Genomic DNA, 18,571 nt, shown 5'->3' on the forward strand with positions numbered 1-18,571 from the left:
CCCTATCTGCACGCCTCCAGATACGCGTCTGCGTGGAATAAGACTTATAGCAAACAGACATAAGTCAGGCTGCAGCAGTTGTCCTGTCTCCCCCTCCTCTCCTACCCACTGTAAAAAAAGATGTAATTTGATCCAAGCAGTCAGAGTGCACTGGAGGGCACCAGGCGGAAGGGAAGACACAATGCTGAGTGTGCACTTGCAAGTCATCCACATGAGGAGAAAGATGGAGGTGCTACTACAGATATAAATCTTTGTTTTTGGGATGTACCAGCTGTAAACTATGTATGTTCAGCATTGAAATTTCTGCCCTTACACAAGGAGCATCATGCGGCCCTAGTCTCATTTGGGGGACCCAGCAAGAAAGCATAGGGCACAGTTCTCCAATCACAGCACAAAGCATTGGGATTGGCTGACTAGTATGCGCGTAGTTTGCAACAACCTATCTTAAACCTAATAGTTTAAGAAGGTTCCGTCCCCCCAATCATGATAGCTGAATTTTCCCATGACGTTTACTGCTGGATCCCCTAAACTAGACTAGCGCCAACCATGCTTATTATGCCGGTGTAACTTAGAGTAACTGTCGGGCATAAAATCAAAAATAAATTCTTTTTTTATCTGGTAAACAAGTAATAAAGAGGCTAAACAGGCAAACCAAAAGTTAAAAATCACTCTTATATTTCTTGTTGATAAATGATCATTCCCCAGTTTACCTGACCCTTATTTGGTACACACAACATTTAGTACGCACAAAGGAAGTTGCAGGGCATGCTGGGTTGTCCTGTTTTTCTTCTCTACTTCCCCTCAGACTTAAAGCGGGCCCAAACCAAACATTTTTTTAATTCAAAATATTTAGTTGCACCACTCTGACACATACAAAGATAAATAAACACTCCTTCAAGCCTATGAGCATTTCAGTGCATGCTTTTCACCCTTCTCTTTTCACAACTAGGATTATACTGGGGGCAGCCATTACTTCTGAGCTTAGTAGGAGGTTTTAGATCATGGGTGTGTTTGTGATCTATCCTCCCTCACTGGGGCATCGTCTGTCAGGGGTGCCCACACTTTTTCGGGTCGCGAGCTACTTGCAAAATGACCAAGCTTAGGAGATCTACCAACACACACACACACACACGTACACACACACACACACGTACACACACACACACACGTACACACACACACACACGTACACACACACACGTACACACACACACGTACACACACACGTACACACACACACGTACACACACACACGTACACACACACACGTACACACACACACGTACACACACACACGTACACACACACACGTACACACACACACGTACACACACACACGTACACACACACACGTACACACACACACGTACACACACACACACGTACACACACACGTACGTACACACACACGTACGTACACACACACGTACACACACGTACACACGTACGTACACACGTACGTACACACGTACACACACACGTACACACACACACACACACACGTACACACACACACGTACACACACACACGTACACACACACACACGTACACACACACACACGTACGCACACGTACGCACACGCACACACGCACACACGTACACACACACACACGTACACACACACACACGTACACACACACACGTACACACACACACACACGTACACACACACACGTACACACACACACGTACACACACACACGTACACACGCGTACACACACACACACACACACATATCCCAGCACAGTTAGGCACATGGTTGGTCACAGAATCCTTCCCTCACAGAGTGTCATGATCCCCTCCCACCCCGTCACAGAACCCTTCTCTTCAACACCCGTCCCCATTATAGGAGCACATGGCTCCTATAATCAAAACTATAAACACATCTATAAACGCCCCTCCAACCTCCACAAAGAATTATTAGGCTCAATCAAGCAATCCCACCATCTTCATCAAATCTAAAATTCCATATGCCCAGTTGCCCACCTTGCAGAGCAGTCTCTTTAGCCCCCTCCATCAGTCGCCTCTGTTCGCCTCACAAGAGCGGGGATGACAGTCACTGAAGACCCGCGGGACTTGGGGAGGCGTGGCCACACGGCTTGCATCACAGAGCCTGAAGGGGAAGGAGAGACTCCTCATTTGCTCCTCTCCCCTTCAGCCACGCCTCTCTCCATGAGCTGCGCCTCTCCCCTTCAGCTGTCGCTCCTGGTAGGAGAAAATGACAGCCGAGGCTACACTAAATTTCACAGCTGTATCCACGCAGCAGCTAAATATGACAGGATGCGGCCGGATGGCCGCGATCTACTCAGAGGGCGGTCGTGATCTACCGGTAGATCGCGATCGACGTATTGGGCACCCCTGGTCTATGTGAAATCTCACACAAGCTGAGATCACCTCCCCTGTGACATCATCAGTAGCAGCCTGTGTTTTGTTTTTGTTTTTTATCTCCTCCACCAGTTTGCCGGAAAAATCCCGGCAATAAGAAAGGAAGGGAGGGGTTCCTCCAATAAATGTAAAATATTTTATATTTGTCATCATGCAGCTGAAAAAAGGCTGCTATTTATCATTCTAATTTAGAAAATATATTTTATTTCTGAAATCTTGTATTTTTAATTTGGGTCCACTTTAAGTAATGCAGCCTGATTGGCTGAAGCCTCTTTCCCTCCTATTTTCCCCTCCCACACCTCTGTTCCTCTCTGATTGGCCAATATTTCTCAGGCTGAAACAATGCACTTTCTATAATGAAGGGCGGGCAAATCAGACAGAGGAGAGTAAAGGAGGAAATGACATCAGGATTGGCTTCAAAATAGCCACACTTAAAATGGGAAATGCTAAGAAGCATTTTCTCTTTTTTGTTTACTGTAGAAAAATCACTAAAATCAAAACGTGGACAGTGCAATACATGTGTTACGTAAGCAGAGCAAGTATTTATCTACTGTGTTTTGTTTTTTTCTGAGATAGTATGGCTAACAGCTCCTCTTTAATAAGAATCTCGTATGTGATTTCCACGCCATCTTTTACCTTGCTGATCTGTTTTCTTTCGCCCCACAGATCTATTATTACCACAATGTGAAATGCAGAAGGGAAATGTTTGACAAAGATATTGTGATGTTACAGGTAAGCCTGCATTATGCCTGTGATTGCAGTTAACCTTTAGGTCTAGTTTATATGGATGGTTGAACTGGCAATTACCAAGCAGGAACTGCGCAGTTAACTGCCAATCTGCCAGGGATCAACCATCCTTCATATTGTTGTATAATGCCTCCAAATGGTGGGATTCGTATCGATTAGGGATGGTCACTGAGATGCAAATAATTTCAAGTTGATGGAAGATTATGCAAATATATGCATCCTGAAAATGCACCAATCACATTCCACCATGGCATGATTCGATTGGTCCATTTTCAAGCTGCACTAGGACAGGTGAGCGAGCTGGCTACAGCAGCAGCGTGAAGGCGACAAGAGAGCACGGGTGTGAGTCGTTGAAATGTACGCCTTCACAGGGATATCGGGACGTAGATTTTAACCATCTTGGTCTGGGAAGGGTTAAGGCCCTCCTCTAACTTTTTTTCCTCCTGGGTTTTCTACCAGGAGATAAGTTCATCTTATGTAAAAATAACTTCAGCAATAAGCTGAACTGAAAAAGCTTTAAAATAAGTAGATTAAGTAATATCAGTTATTCTGAGTAGTTTCTTGCACACTGGTACATACTGCTGCAATTATACTTACCTGGGGCTTCCTCCAGCCCCGTGGGGTTCCCTCGCCGTCCTCCCCGTCCGCTCTGTTGTCCCATGGTAGCCTTTGGTATTTTCTTTAGTCGTGTTCTTCTGCACATGCCTGGCTGCACACGCTCCCCTGTGTCCAGGAGCTCATTGCACCATTACTGTGCAGACGCAGAATGCTCCCGGGGGGTGGGGCATTACAGAAGAACCCGATATAAGTCCAATAAGCAGCATTTTGATTGGCTGCTTAGAATTAGCAAATCCTCTAACCCCTGAACATGTGCGTTACCCTTAGGCCGGAGCTTCCATGATGGATCCTAACCATTTCCTGATGATTGTGCTCAGCCGCTTTGAGCTCTACCAGATCTTCAGCACTCCTGATTACGGGAAGAGGTTCAGGAAAGACAGCACTAACAAGGTATGGCTTCTGTCTCTGACCTGTCCTTGATGTGAAATACTGCAGCTGGGGAGCCTGCGGGAACCAGCATGCCTGAAACGGATGGTTTTGTGAGTCATCTGCAGTCAGGTGGCAAATGCTTGCAGCCGTAACTGGGGTCCTTGCAGATCATAGTGTGGATTGGTAAAAGATCATTGTAATAGTAGCCAAAGAGTAATCCTGCGCAGCACTGGCAATCCAGCATTTCTACATACTGTATCCAGGTAATCCTGATTTTTTTGAAAAGGGTGATCACTTGTAGGAATCTATGTAATACCTCAACCCTCAGCAATTTTTACTATGGTCTGATGTGATACAGATGGGTGTTGTGAAGTTTTGACACCCACAACAGTTCTCCCTAGCGTGTTTTAGGCGGGAGTTCCACCCGGGAATTGAGGCAAGCGCCCAGCACAGACCAACAGGACTATGCCTGAAGCGGGCTCTATTAATTCTCAGCGCTGACCATCTCCGCTCAGGGTGAAGATGAAAAACATCCCACCCTGCTCATGGGAAAAACCCTCTGGGCCGGCGCTGATTACTATTCCCCCTCCCAGCAAGGGGGTATCAGCTACTGATTGGGATAAAGTTCAATTCTTGGTCAGAGTTCCTCTTTAAGGTTAACAACCTAGTCATAGGTATATATGCAGTACTGTCAAAATTAACATCAATATGACATTATAAACCCCAATTTCTTATATTGAAATAGAATAGGGGGGGGGGGATTCTGTCAATCATTCAGGGAGTGTCGCAACAAGAGGGGAGAAAGCGATTGAGGCTCTATTATTTACCATTAACATTTAGAGAGAGGTAAGGAATGAATAAAAAAAGAAAACCAAAGTGTGACAGGGAAAGTATGAAGAGTGCCCTCGTCTCAGCATCTCTTGTCCAGCCATGCCTAAAAAAGAGTACATTTGGAATCGGCGCCGGTAGACTTGGGAGCAGGATACAGCTGGTATATGGCTGATCCTGCTTCTGCACAAGTCCCGGCCGTTTTATTTACTATTCCCCCTCCAGGCCGCCATGGATAGTGAGGGAATGAAATAATTTGGCTTCCAGCGATTGCTGGAGGCCGAATTATTGTGTTTTTTTAAGCAACCTCGGCTCCGTCCTCTGACGGCGCCGAAGTTACTTACTGAGCGTTGCAATAGAAGTGATTCCCATTATAGTCTGGCTGCGCCCAAATCTAGCAGCGCCGAAAAGCACTGCTCCATTAAAGAAACCTCCTTTTTACATACGGCATTTGTGCTTAGTTACCGTGTTATTTGGCTGGTCTTGTGATCTGTGTATCTCCTAATTCCTCTCCTTCCAGGACTTGGTTCAGCAGAATAACACTTTGATTGAAGAGATGCTGCACCTGATCATTATGATTGTCGGTGAGATATAACGTATAGACAGAATGTTTATATAGATTTTTTTGTTCCCTGATTTTTTTTTTTTTTATCTTTTTTTTTTTGTCTGCTCATGCTGTATGGCATTGTATGTACAGTGCACTTCCTATTTGTTTTATTACCGAGGTAACTATGAGGCCATTTCTAGTTCCTGTTATTTTAATTGCTGTGATTTCACTCCCAGCATTTAAAGAGACACTGAAGCAAAAAAAAAAAATTGATATAATGAATTGGTTGTGTACTATGAATAATTAGTAGAAGATTAGCAGCAAAGAAAATATTCTCATATTTTTATTTTCAGGTATATAGTGTTTTTTATCGAACATTGCATCATTCTATGATATGTGCAGATTACACAACACTCAGCATTCAAAATGATTCTTTCAGAGCAGTCTGTGAACTAATGACCTCTCCTCTGGCAGAGAAAAAGTAAATAGTTCAATAACAGTTGAGATAATAAAAGTCAGAAAACAGCCCTCTCCACGACTTTGAAAGTCGTAGAGCTTAATGGCTTTTTTGCATAGAGATAACAACTGGAGTTTCTTAACTCTTCCTGTACTGGAAACAATTAGACAGATGTATCTGATCTTAATGTTTTATTTCTTAGCTGTACTACACATACAAATCATATCATATTTTTTTCGCTTCAGTGTCTCTTTAAGCTATGTACACATGATAGATCAAAGTTGGCTGATAACGAGGTAGCGTGTGTACAGCAGCCCCTAATGCCCCTTGATAATGCTGGGAATACACGGCTCGATTCTGAGTCATTTAGATGGCTCAATAGATCATTTCCGACACGTCCGAACTCCCGCCCGATCGTTTCGTCGCTCAATTCTGCATTGAGGACAATGGAAAAAATAAGAAAAACAAGTGGAAAATAAGAGAATCGCTTGCAGAATCGAGCAGGGAATCGTTTGAGCGGAAGAATCGAGCCGTGTATGCCCAGCATTAAGTCCCCATCTCTTCCCTTCAGTGGCAGCTGATCATGTGTCTCTTTAGTGTCACAGCAGTCAACATAGGTGCCATTCGTGCCACTGCTGAGCTACTGTTTGTCCCCTATCTTATTGCCTGATGAAGCGGGCTGTGCCTGCGAAACGCGTTTCATCTTTTGGGGTACCAATAATAAATTTGTTTAATTCAGACAGTATTTTGAGTCTGCTTTCCGGAGGTAAGTCCACCACTGCCTCCCAGCAAATTTTAAAATTTTTATTACCTTTTATCCTGCTGGCGCCTCTGTTCTCTTACGATAACAGCAGTCAACATGTTTGTCTCCTAGCAGTCTATCAATTTTATTTAGACAAACTTCTAGAGTTACTAGATCTACGCTGTGGGCCTTGCCTAGGGAGAAAATGTCACCTGGAGCAATCAAACTTATTGGCAAGTTCCAATAAGCACATGTGTATGGAAAGTCTTGAATTCAGGTCATTTAAACATGGAATCTTTGTCGGACTATACAGCATGAAGGCTGCTAGGTCCATGGACACTATGCAATCGCATTAGCTTGAAGCCTATTGGCCGTCACAAAGTTCCCCTGTTACTGCTGAGTATAATTGTCCGATATTAGAGCAATATGACGTCCTGCATAAAGGGATCCTCCGCTCCTTTGATGTTTTAAATTTGTATGGGCGGGGGGGTTGTTTGCTACAATTACATCTGAACGTCTATTTAAAGGGATACTGTAGGGGAGTCGGGGGGGAAAATGAGTTGAACTTACCCGGGGCTTCTAATGGTCCCCCACAGACATCCTGTGCCCGCGCAGCCACTCACCGATGCTCCGGCCCCGCCTCCGGTTCACTTCTGGAATTTCAGACTTTAAAGTCTGAAAACCACTGCGCCTGTGTTGTCAGGTTCCTCGCTCCCGTTGTTGTCACCAGGAGAATACTGTACAGGCCCAGTACTGTCTGCGCCTGCGCAGTACGCTCCTGATGACAACAGCGTGAGCGAGGACACGGCAACGCAGACGTAGTCTTTTCAGACTTTAAAGTCAGAAATTCCAGAAGTGAACTGGAGGCGGGGCCGGAGCATCGGTGAGCGGCTGCGCGGGCACAGGATGTCTGTGGGGGACCATTAGAAGCCCTGGGTAAGTTCAACTCATTTTCCCCCGACCCCCCTACAGTATCCCTTTAACTATTTTTCTAAATAAAATTGATTCCTTTTGTTATTGGTTGGAACATTACTGTACGCTTATTTTTATAAAAATGTTTTGTCTCATAGCAGTCTTATCGAGTTTATTTCGACAACCTTCTACAGTTAACTAGATCAGCGCTGTGGGCCTTGCCTAGGGAGAAAATGTCACCTGGAGCAATCATACTATATCATTCTGGATGACATTTATTTTCTATCTGTATCTGTATGTATATTTATATATGAAAGTGAAACTCCATTCGAGTTGTGAGCGATAGGAACAGAGAAACTTCCATTTTGAGTGCAGTTTCACGTTAACCATTTTGGACCACGGGTTTATACCCCCCTAGTGACCAGGCGATTTTAACTATTCAGGCCACTGAAGCTTTAAAGTGAACCTAAAGCCATGGAAAAAAATGAGATGAACTCAATGCCGCAATAGCAGCATAGGGGGCGATATACAGGCTGGGAACGTGAACAATCACTCGCGTTCCCATGCCTGTGGGCCGGTGACGGCCAAACCGGAAGTGTTCGCCGGCGGGTGCAGAGGCATCGGAGCGGAGCTGCGGGGGCACCGATCGACTGCAGGGGGCTGAGGGAAGCCCCAGGTGAGTTCATTTCATTTTTTTCCTGTGGCTTTAGGTTCACTTTAACAGCTCGCTGCAGAGCCTTACAACTGAGCACACAAATTAATCTTGTCCCCTTTTCTTGCCACCAACAGAGCTTTTTTCATGTATGATTATTCATTTTTGTCTTTTTATTTATAATAAAATGTACTATGTTTAAATGTATCCCTCCCCCCCCCCCCCCCCCCGAGATCCAATCATGCTGATCACCTCTCATAGGCATCAGCCCATGAGCGGGATCAGCTTGCGAGCGTCTCCTGGGGACAGCTCAGTGACAGAGCTGTCCCCCGTACAGTGCTGCGCTAGATCACAGCGCTGTGCATGTAAATAATGGCTTTTTTCCCTTCCAAACAGCCTTCTAGCCACGATCGTGGGCTAGCAGGCTGATCGCTGCGGCCGCGCCTCTGAACGAGCAATGAGCGTGCGCTCGTTCCCTGAAAATCTCACGCATCGCGATATGACGCAATCCTGGGTTAGGCGGTCCCAGGAGAGCGAGTGGCCACAGTTCTGGGTGAAGCGGTCACAGAGTGGGATACCGGAGCAGAAGCGTCGCTTAGCGCAGCCCCTCGAAAGATTAGCGACAATGCATTATTGCTAATCATATCAGTGTCCCGCAGCTCCTCTTTGTGCCGCGTGCCCACACAGTGGCCGCAAGCTCCGTGCTACTGCACATGTGCGAGCGGGCTTACTGTGCGGCCAATATAGAGGAGGAGCTGCGCAGCCCCGATGTGGAGGAGGGGGGTGTCTGTGCTCGACCTCTGAGGGAAGCCTCAATAGGATCCTGAGGCTTCACTCTCTTCAGGACAGGAGCTTATTTTGAACCCGAGCTTTGGCTTGAGATTGCTTTAAGAAGCTTTGCGCATAGGATTGTGTTCTACAAGGTCCATAGGGCCTAGAGTATGTGTGGCTTTGACCATTTATCTTTTATGTATGCCAGGTGAGCGGTTTTGCCCAGGAGTGGGGCAGGTGTCGGTGACCGAGGAGATAAAGCGGGAGATCGTTCACCAGCTCAGCATCAGACCCATGGCACACAGCGAGCTGGTCAAGGCCTTGCCGGAGGATGTGAGTGTGCCGCTGTGTAAAGGGTACCTGAACTGAAGTGGGGCAATATAAAATTGGAGTCACCCAGAAAGTAACAGGTGTTTGCTTTTATCTCCCACGGAAGGGGGTCAGCGTCATTGCTTACTTACAGGATGCTGATCCCCCGGCCTCTCTGGTCTGTATGGTGTCACCCATCTTCTCCACGGAAAGACCGCGTCTGCCACATTTGTAATTTCCCGGCTTAGTGTCGTTCGCAGCAATGCATGCTGGGAAATGTAGCCTGTGGATGTGAGAACATCTCTGTACTCGCATCCATGGATTACATCTCCCGGCATGCATTGTGGCGAGTGCGTGCAACACTTAGCGTGGAAGATGGAAATGTGGCAGATGCGGTCTTTCCATGGACAAGACGGCGGATCCTTATTGGGATTTGCAGGTGCTCTGTTCCCTTTAACAATCTACAAGGTTGGATAGTACTCTGTCAATTTCTGTCGTAATTCCCTGTATCACCTGCTTATCCTGCCCCTTTCACTTCCTCCTTCCTAGATTGGAAAAGAGAGCCCTGCAGGCAGCCAAGTAGCATGTCTGTGCAAAAATTGTTAGTAAAAACAAAACTTGAAACAATCAGGGAATTATAGCATCAGTCAGCTACAAGCTACCGAACATCTAATGTTCTGTTATCCTATATAATTAAACCTAACCTGTCCCGGCGTCATCCGGTCACTGTGTCTGTGTGTTGCGCTACTGCGCATGTGCAGGACCTGCCACCACTGAGACAGGATGTTGGGGCCAGGGAGCCTGGTGGACGAGTGCATGCGCATGCGCACTGACATGTGGCGGCGGTTTGAAGAGACCTAGAGCCCGTTTTTAAACGGGCTTAGGTCTACTATTGTTTGCAAAAAATTTTGAGGGTTGCATGTAATATGTGATGTATTATTTTATTTATTTTTTTCCTTTAACACTTTTTAATTTCAGGAGAACAAAGAGACGGGGATGGAACAAGTGATCGAAACGATAGCCTCTTTTAAGTAAGCTGAGACCTTTAATGTCATTTTATTCTCTTTCTGTATATTAAAGAGGAACTGTAACGAAGGATTGAACTTCATTCCCAATCAGTAGCTGATACCCTCTTTCCCACGAGAAATCTATTCCTTTTCTCGAATAGACAGGGGCGTAGCAATAGGGGTTGCACAGGTTGCGACCGCATCGGAGCCCTTAGGCCGAAGGGCCCTCCCTCAACTACAGTATTAGCTCTCTATTGGTCCTGTGCTCATAATAATCACTTCTATAGATACTTTGAATAGTGGTAATTAGGCCTAAAAGATAAATCGAATTTAAATCGAAATCGCGATCACCAAGATCACAATTTCGGAATCGTCAGATCGACAATTATCGTGATCACATGGGGAAAGTTTGAAGAAGTGGCTTTAAACGTCCCCAAAGTCCCGGCGCGTGCGGCCTGCAGCGTTGGACATACCTTCTGCACGAGTCAAAACGCTTTCCGACCGCTATCGCCATCTGCCGGCTCTTGTGCTTGGCAAAACTCCGGGTTCCTGTATGTCACATGACATACAGGAAGTATTCCGTGCCTTAGAGATTGCAGGAGGCAAAGTGGATAGATGGGGATCGCTGGACCTGATGCAGCTTGGGGGACAGAGGAGGCACAGAGAGAAACACAGCGGGCACAGAGACACGTGGGCAAGAGAAAGACCCAGAGGAGGCATAAAGAGACAAAGGGGGAACAAACAGGCAAAGAGGGGGAACAAAGCTTGATTTGAAGGAAATCGTGAATCAAATCGAAATCGCAATTTCATACAGAAATCGCTCAATTCAATTTTTTCCTAGAATCGTTCAGGCCTAGTGGTAATCATTAACAAACTGTTCCCCATTGCCTTCTTGCACCTCTGACACTGTAGTTGCCATTGGCAGGTTTTGGTGCGCCGTATCAATTGTTACGTATATAGAGTGTTTGGGAGGGGGGGGCGCGGGCATGTAAAACTTGCATCGGGGCCCCATAGCTCCTTAGCTATGCCACTGCGAATAGATCATCAGGGGGGTCTGTGTGGGAAATAATGGCTTTTTCCAACTGCAAGCAGTATCTCCCTCTGTGCATAGAATTCTCAGTAACGAACATTCCACAGAGATCAACTAGCTGGACTAAAGGTGGCCACTAACCGTCCAATTTCTAGCGAAAAATCGTTTGAGCGATCAGAAATTCTGATCGGATTGCTTGTAAATAATCTCAGTTGATGGGCACAATCGATAACGAACGATTGTTTCCACCCCATTCCTTTAGATTGTAAGCTTGCAAGTGCAGGGCTCTCACCCTTTTGTGTCATGGAATGTTATTAATTGAATTGCTTGCACACTGTTAGACATTTATACATTTTAGTCATCGTGTTAAATTTGCTATTGTAACCAGCGGTTCTGTATCTTGTATCAGTGTTCATATTTGATGTATATCATTGTCTGTATCATTATGTATCCCTTGTTTGTTTTCTTACATTGTACATCGTCACGGAATATGTTGGCGCTTTATAAATAAATAATAACAATGATTGTAAAAACAATCGTCCGATTGAATTTTCGTCAAGCCAAAATTTGGATTTTCTTGGTGGTCGTGATAGATCGAAAGCAATGATTGGTTAGTTGATGGTGTAGTGAACGATTTTTCATCAGATCAGAATTTCTGATCACTCAACGATTTTTCACTAGAAATTGGAATGTTAGTGGCCACCTTTAAGATGTCACCAGCTGTGATACATGTCAGAATGTAAATCAGGGAGAGGAAAGATTTTACAATGAGCAAGCACTGACTAAATCTATAAATGGATATTGTAAATAAGTCATTTTATTCATCGTTTTGATTAAAGTTCCTCTTTAAATGTGTAACCTGTTATTATTATTGAGATTTATACGCTCCAACATATTCCATGGCGCTGTATAGGGTAAGAAACAAACATGAGTTACATAATAATACAGACATTGGTATATGGAAGAGCATTGATAGATCTGGGATTTCCAGTGACAAATGGAACATGCTGATCTTGTATCTCTATTTGTTTCTATGAAGGAAGCCAGGCTTAACAGGAAGAGGCCTGTATGAGCTGAAGCCGGAGTGTGTCAAGGAATTTAACCTCTTCTATTACCATTACTCCAGAGCTGAGCAGTCCAAGGTAAATACCGTGTCTAATGGGAGTGCGTACGTGTTACCATGGCGGATTGTGGTAAGAAATGCCGTATACTAAGGTAGCTAGCAATTTGTACAAGTCCTTTGTTATATAAGTAAAGTCCAATCAAAAGTATCGGCCGGTGTTCAGGTGAGTTTATCCACTTGGGGGACAGAGGGCTGCAGTACACACGCCTAATTATCAGCTGAGGCGGGCGTTATCTGCTTTAGACAACACGTATGGCTGTGCGTTCGGGACGCAAGCGCAGATGATCGCACACCATCCGCGTTGCCCTGTGCTGACGGTCACATTCATTACATTCAATGGGATCAGCGATGTGCCTTGGCAAAAATGCGTGTAGCAATGCGATAGCGCATAGCACTGCTGCGCCGCGCGCATAGTCTGAACGTCAGAAGTGCTCTCTATGCTAATCGCATACTATACGTGCTGCCAAAATGCTTACGGCAGCGCGTATAGTGTGAACGAGGCCTAAATCAAGCATGTGTGTACGAGACTTTAGACAAGGCTATAAATATTTTGTCCCTAGGAATGAACACGCTGCTGTGATGTAGTAAGCGATTGACTTGTGCATACACAACAGTGCTGGAAGACCAGAGCTGGTATCTGGCCTATATCAAAATGCCTAATCTATGGGCTGGAGAAGCAACAGAATAGTTGTCAGACACTTAAGGCCCTTACACACACCTGATTTAAAGGCATACTTAAAGGATGCCCAAAGTGACATGTGACATGATGAGATAGACATGTGTATGTACAGTGCCTAGCACACAAATAACTATGCTGTGTTCCTTTTTTTCTTTCTCTGTCAGAAAGAGTTAAATATCAGGTATGTAAGTGGCTGACTCAGTCCTGACTCAGACAGGAAGTGACTACATTGTGACCCTCGCTGATAAGAAATTCCAACTATAAAACACTTTCCTAGTAGAAAATGGCTTCTGAGAGCAAGAAAGAGATAAAAAAGGGGAATTTCTAATCAGTGAGGATAACACTGTAGTCACTTCCTGTCTGAGTCAGGACTGAGTCAGCCATTTACATACCTGATATTTAACTCTTTTAGGCAGAGAAAGAAAAAAAGGAGCACAGCATAGTTATTTGTGTGCTAAGCACTGTACATACACATGTCTATCTCATCATGTCACGTCACCTCGGGTATCCTTTAAGCAAAAAATAAAAATGATTTCAATTTACCTGGGGCTTGTTCTAGCCACCTAGACTCTTCTTGCGCCCATGACATCCTCCTGGTCCCCTCCGGCCTGCTTGACGACCCCCAAAAAGCTGGGTGGTCGCAGAGAGCCAACGGCTACTGCGCATTTTGCAGCCTGAACTGCGCATACACCGTTCGCGATCCCGTGGTCAAGGGCGTGCGTCTCGGGGGTGCGCATCTCTGGGCCACGCATGTGCAGTAGCCACCGACTCTCGGTGGCCAGCCAGCTTTGCGGAGGTTGCCGCTGCTGGCCGGAGGGGACCAGGAAGACGTTGTGGGTACAGAACGAAACCTTGGGGCTGGAAGAAGACCCAGGTAAGTTAAAATCATTTTTAATTTTTGTTAAAGTATACCCTTAAGTCAGCTGAGGCAGCCTATAGCTACCCCAGCCGATAATCAGGCATGTGTATGGCAGCCCCCGACCACTGCCCCCCCCCCCCAACCCGCTAGCAATCCAGCAGATGGATCCATTCACCCCCAGCAATGCCAATTCCCCATTTAATCATGCATGATGCAGTGTGGCCCAGGTCAGTATAGGTCATACATGTCAAACTCTGGCCCTTATAGCCAGCAAATTTGGCCCGCAAGTGGTTTCCCTACATTATATTTGTTTTGCCCACTCTAGTATTCAGTAGAAAAACCGCTCTACCTCTTATACCAAAGCAGAGGTGCGCAAAGACTGTACAATAGATGATCTGAAATCCGCACACTCGCAGGTTTTGAAAAAGTCCAAAGGGTTTTTTATTTCAGAATCACAGATGCAGCAAAACTGCTGACATTACTCCAGAGCTGAGCAGTCGGAGGATGTGAGTGTGCCGCTGTGTTTCGGATCAAGTATCCTTACTCACAGCCTTACATAACTGACATCTTAGTTGGACATATGTACTCCAAGAGCCGCCCCTAGGGGCGTGCACGCGTGGAGAGAACATCACACAATTAAAATTTAAAGGTACAAAGCTTTCTAACCTCTAGCCTACCGGATTATTGTGAGCTTATAATACATCATCTTTATTACAAGTATAAACATACAAAACTGCAAAAATACAAAAAACAAAATAAAGCTAAAAAGATATCAGTATATAAAGTATATATCCCACCTGGCATTTAAGCCCCTTGGCTCCCCAGTACCCAACTAGGGCCCGTTTCCACTAGTGCGACGCGATTTCGCCGGCATTCCGACGCTTGTAAAAACGCATGCGGATGCGTTTCCGCATGCGTTTTACCCGCGATTTCGCGTGCGATTTCGCATGGCAGGGTGCCATGCGAAATTAACCATGACACTGCCAGGGCAAAATAACATTGAAAAAGGTGCGAAATCGCGGGTAAAAACGCATGTAACAAACGCATGCGTTTTTACTATTAAATACATTAGCGGCGATTCGCACGGATTCCCGACGCAGGCGAAATCTGTGGGTCCCGCCGTGCAGGTTTGGCCCGCCGCCAAATCGCTCCCGCACGCCGCACATGTGGAAACAGCCCCATCCACTAACATTAAGTATGCGAATCCGCATGCAGTGCCCGCATGCGGATTCGCCCTAGTGGAAACGAGCCCTAAGATCCAAAATGCCTCTCTCATCCGTAGCTTCTTATATAGATCGCCCGTCTCACAGAGGCAGTGACCCTCTCAATACCTTGAAAACTAAAGCCTTGCATGTTTCCGTCCTGCTTCTCTCTGTAATGTCTCGCTACATTACTAATGCGATCTGTCCTCCATGAGGCACCATTATAGTGCTCAGAGATTCTCTGTCTCAAGCAGCGAGTGGTGCAGCCTACATACTGTAAGCCCACTCTAGACCACCAGGGAAAGCTGTATTGGAGGTGAAGCCCAAGATCACCAGGGAAGCCATGAGGGAGAGGGAAAGCACTAGATACTAGAGAACTGGGTCTGAGGGGGGACCACTAGGCACCAGAGAACTGTATAGGGGGAGGGATGAGGCATTGGACTTCAAGGAAATTTATAAAGGAGGACGGTGGCCATTGAGCTACATGCCTAAGTCTGCAGCAGTGAAAGGGAGGTGTTCAGTGTGAACAAGAGAGAGGAAGTGGAGGAGGAGACTGGTCTGCAGCAGTGAGAGGGAGGCATTCAGTATGAACAAGTGAGAAAATTGAGGGGCCTAGTCTGCAATATTGAGAGTGAGGTGTTCAGTGTGAACAAGTGAGGGAAAATTAAGGAGGGGCCTATTCTGCAGCAGTGACAGGGAGGTTTTCAGTGTAAACGAGAGAAGAAATGGAGGAGGAGCCTAGTCTGCAGCAGTGACGGGGAGGTGTTCAGTGTGAACATGAAGCCTCTATGCTGAGTTTTATGTACAGTGATCACTCACTCAGGGTATTTGTACTGTAATCTGCAGGCTGAAGAGGCCCAGCGAAAACTGAAGAGAATGAATGAAGAAGACACAGGTATATTAAACAACTGACTGGTTTGAATGAAGCTACAGTTTCTCAAATTTTATTAAATATTTTCTTATATCTTTTCATGGGACAGCACCAGAGATATGACACTCTATGTAAAGTAGTCAGTGTACAGCTTGTATAACAGTATACATTTGTTTTCCCATCAAAATAACCTCTACACACAGCCATTAATGTCTAAAGCACTGCCAGCAATAGTGAGTACTCCCGTAAGTGAACAATATCAAAATATGGTGTGTGGCCACCATTATTTTCCAGCACTGCCTTAAAGGGGAACTTCAGCCTAAACAAACATAATGTCATTAAGTTACATTAGTTATGTTAATTAAAATAGATAGGTAATATAATCTCTTACCCACCCTGTTTAAAAAGAACAGGCAAATGTTTGTGATTTCATGGGGGCAGCCATCTTTTTGGTTGAAAGGAGGTGACAGGGAGCATGAGACTGTTCCCACTGTCCTGTGTCCTGATCACCCCTCCCAGCTGTGCGCGCTAGGCTTCAAATCTAAAATTCAAAATAAAAAAACAAAAACAAATTTGCACTAAAACAGCAGAACGAGAACATCAGAAATCCCATCATTCTTTGCACAGCATCAGGGGAAAATGCCCGGGCAGTTTTCTTCTGTGCAGCTAAAAATGAAGCTTGGGTAAGAAAAACAAAGTTCTGATGCTATGAAAGTGTTAAAGAAACACCAAGCCTTTTCAGTGCTGCTTAGTAGATTTTTAGTCTGTAGGTTCACTTTAACCACTTGACCACTGAGGGTTTTTCCCCTTTAGGACCAGAGCAATTTTCACCTGTCAGCACTCATCCCTTTCTTTCACCGATAACTTAATCACAACTAATCACAACGACATATCTTCTTTTTTTGGCCACTAATTAGGCTTTCTTTGGGAGGTACGTTATGCTAAGAATTATATTATTCTAAACACATTTTAATTGGAATCCTAAGAAAAAAATTCAAAACATTATTTCAGTTTTCGCCCATTATAGTGTTAAAAAAATGTTCTACTGTGAATAAAACCTACACATTTTATTTGCCCATTTGTCCCGGTTATTGCAACGCTTCCAATTTTTTACCTAGTATGGCGCCAATATTTTATTTGGAAATAAAGGAGCATTTTTTCAGTTTAAGCACTGCTCTGCAGTGAAAATAAACTATTTTACAAACAGGGAATGCTTTGAATGTTCTTTATGTAACTAAGTAGTTACTGAAATTTTAGTTTTGGGAGTATACTACTTTAGGCTACTTTCCCATCAGGAAGTTGCGTTTGATGCGACGTTAAGGTCGCACAATGTGCCCATAACGCATTGTGCACTATAACTTGGATGTTATAGTGCATTCTTTAGCCCTTCATTTGGTGCGCCATTTTCGTCACACAGTGATGGAACGAAAATGGCGCATGCGTTACATATAAAAAAAAATACATTACTGAGCATGTACAACACAAATAGCGCAGCAGATACATTCCTAAACGCACAGCATGCAGCACTCCCTAATAACGCTACACGTTACACACAAACGCAACGTGTGCACTGTGAATGTCGCACAGACTTAGTATTGCTGTGTGTTAGTCTGCGTTATAAAATTTTCTAACGTGCGACTTTAACGTTGCACTGTGAAAGATGCCTTAAAGGGACTCCGAGCAGTGCAGAAACTATGGAAAGATGCATATCATTTTAAAGCTCTCTTTATCCTCTTTCCAATGATAAACCACCGCCCTACGCCTTTTAGTTTTCGTTTTTTTCGCGATCGAAATAGCCGTGGCCGTGACTTCGATCGCAAAAATAGAGAAAACTAAAAGGCGTAGGGCGACGATTTAGGTGTCGCCAGAAAGAGGAGAAAGAGAGCTTTAAAATGATACCCATCTTTGCAGTTACATTGTATTACACAGGGCGACTTTTTCTCAAAGTCAGCAGCTGCAATCAGCAGAAAAAGTCGCCCTGTGTAATACAATATAACTATGGGAAGATGGATATCATTTTAAAGCTCTCATTCTCCTCTTTCTGGCGACACCTAAATCGTCGCCCTACGTCTTTTAGTTTTCTATATTTTCGCGATCGAAGTCGCAGCAATTTCGATCGCGAAAATAGCGAAAACTAAAAGGCGTAGGGTGGTGGTTTATATATCATTGGAAAGAGGAGAAAGAGAGCTTTAAAATGATAGGCAACTTTCCATTTTTTCTGCACTGCTCGGAGTCCCTTTAAAGACTGCTCCCTATTCCTTCAGTTGCATTGATATACAAAACCTACATTGTTACAAATAAAAGCCCATCTAAAGTCAAATTTAAAAAAAGGGCCTTGAGTTCAGCACTGCCCTGCATGTTTCATCTTTCAGAGCCGTGTGTTTCCATCCTATAGAGGTGTGGCACCAGTTTTGTATTCCCTCTACGCCTCCGACATCAGACCACTGCTCTGTTACTTCT

General features: G+C 44.9%; 1 protein-coding gene across 2 annotated transcripts in view; it reads left to right on the forward strand.

Annotated features, from left to right (window-relative positions):
- UBR2 (ubiquitin protein ligase E3 component n-recognin 2) overlaps positions 1–18,571 on the forward strand; it is a 153,317-nt gene that overhangs the window by 83,902 nt on the left and 50,844 nt on the right. For both annotated transcript variants that reach the window (XM_068232986.1, XM_068232985.1), the window contains exons 18-24: positions 3,055–3,120; positions 4,021–4,143; positions 5,471–5,534; positions 9,240–9,364; positions 10,319–10,371; positions 12,417–12,519; positions 16,087–16,135. In XM_068232986.1, the coding sequence (XP_068089087.1) occupies positions 3,055–3,120; positions 4,021–4,143; positions 5,471–5,534; positions 9,240–9,364; positions 10,319–10,371; positions 12,417–12,519; positions 16,087–16,135 (583 nt within the window). The remainder of the gene's footprint in view (positions 1–3,054; positions 3,121–4,020; positions 4,144–5,470; positions 5,535–9,239; positions 9,365–10,318; positions 10,372–12,416; positions 12,520–16,086; positions 16,136–18,571) is intronic.

This window comes from Hyperolius riggenbachi, chromosome 4 (assembly GCF_040937935.1).
Source record: "Hyperolius riggenbachi isolate aHypRig1 chromosome 4, aHypRig1.pri, whole genome shotgun sequence".
Lineage (NCBI taxonomy): Eukaryota > Metazoa > Chordata > Amphibia > Anura > Hyperoliidae > Hyperolius > Hyperolius riggenbachi.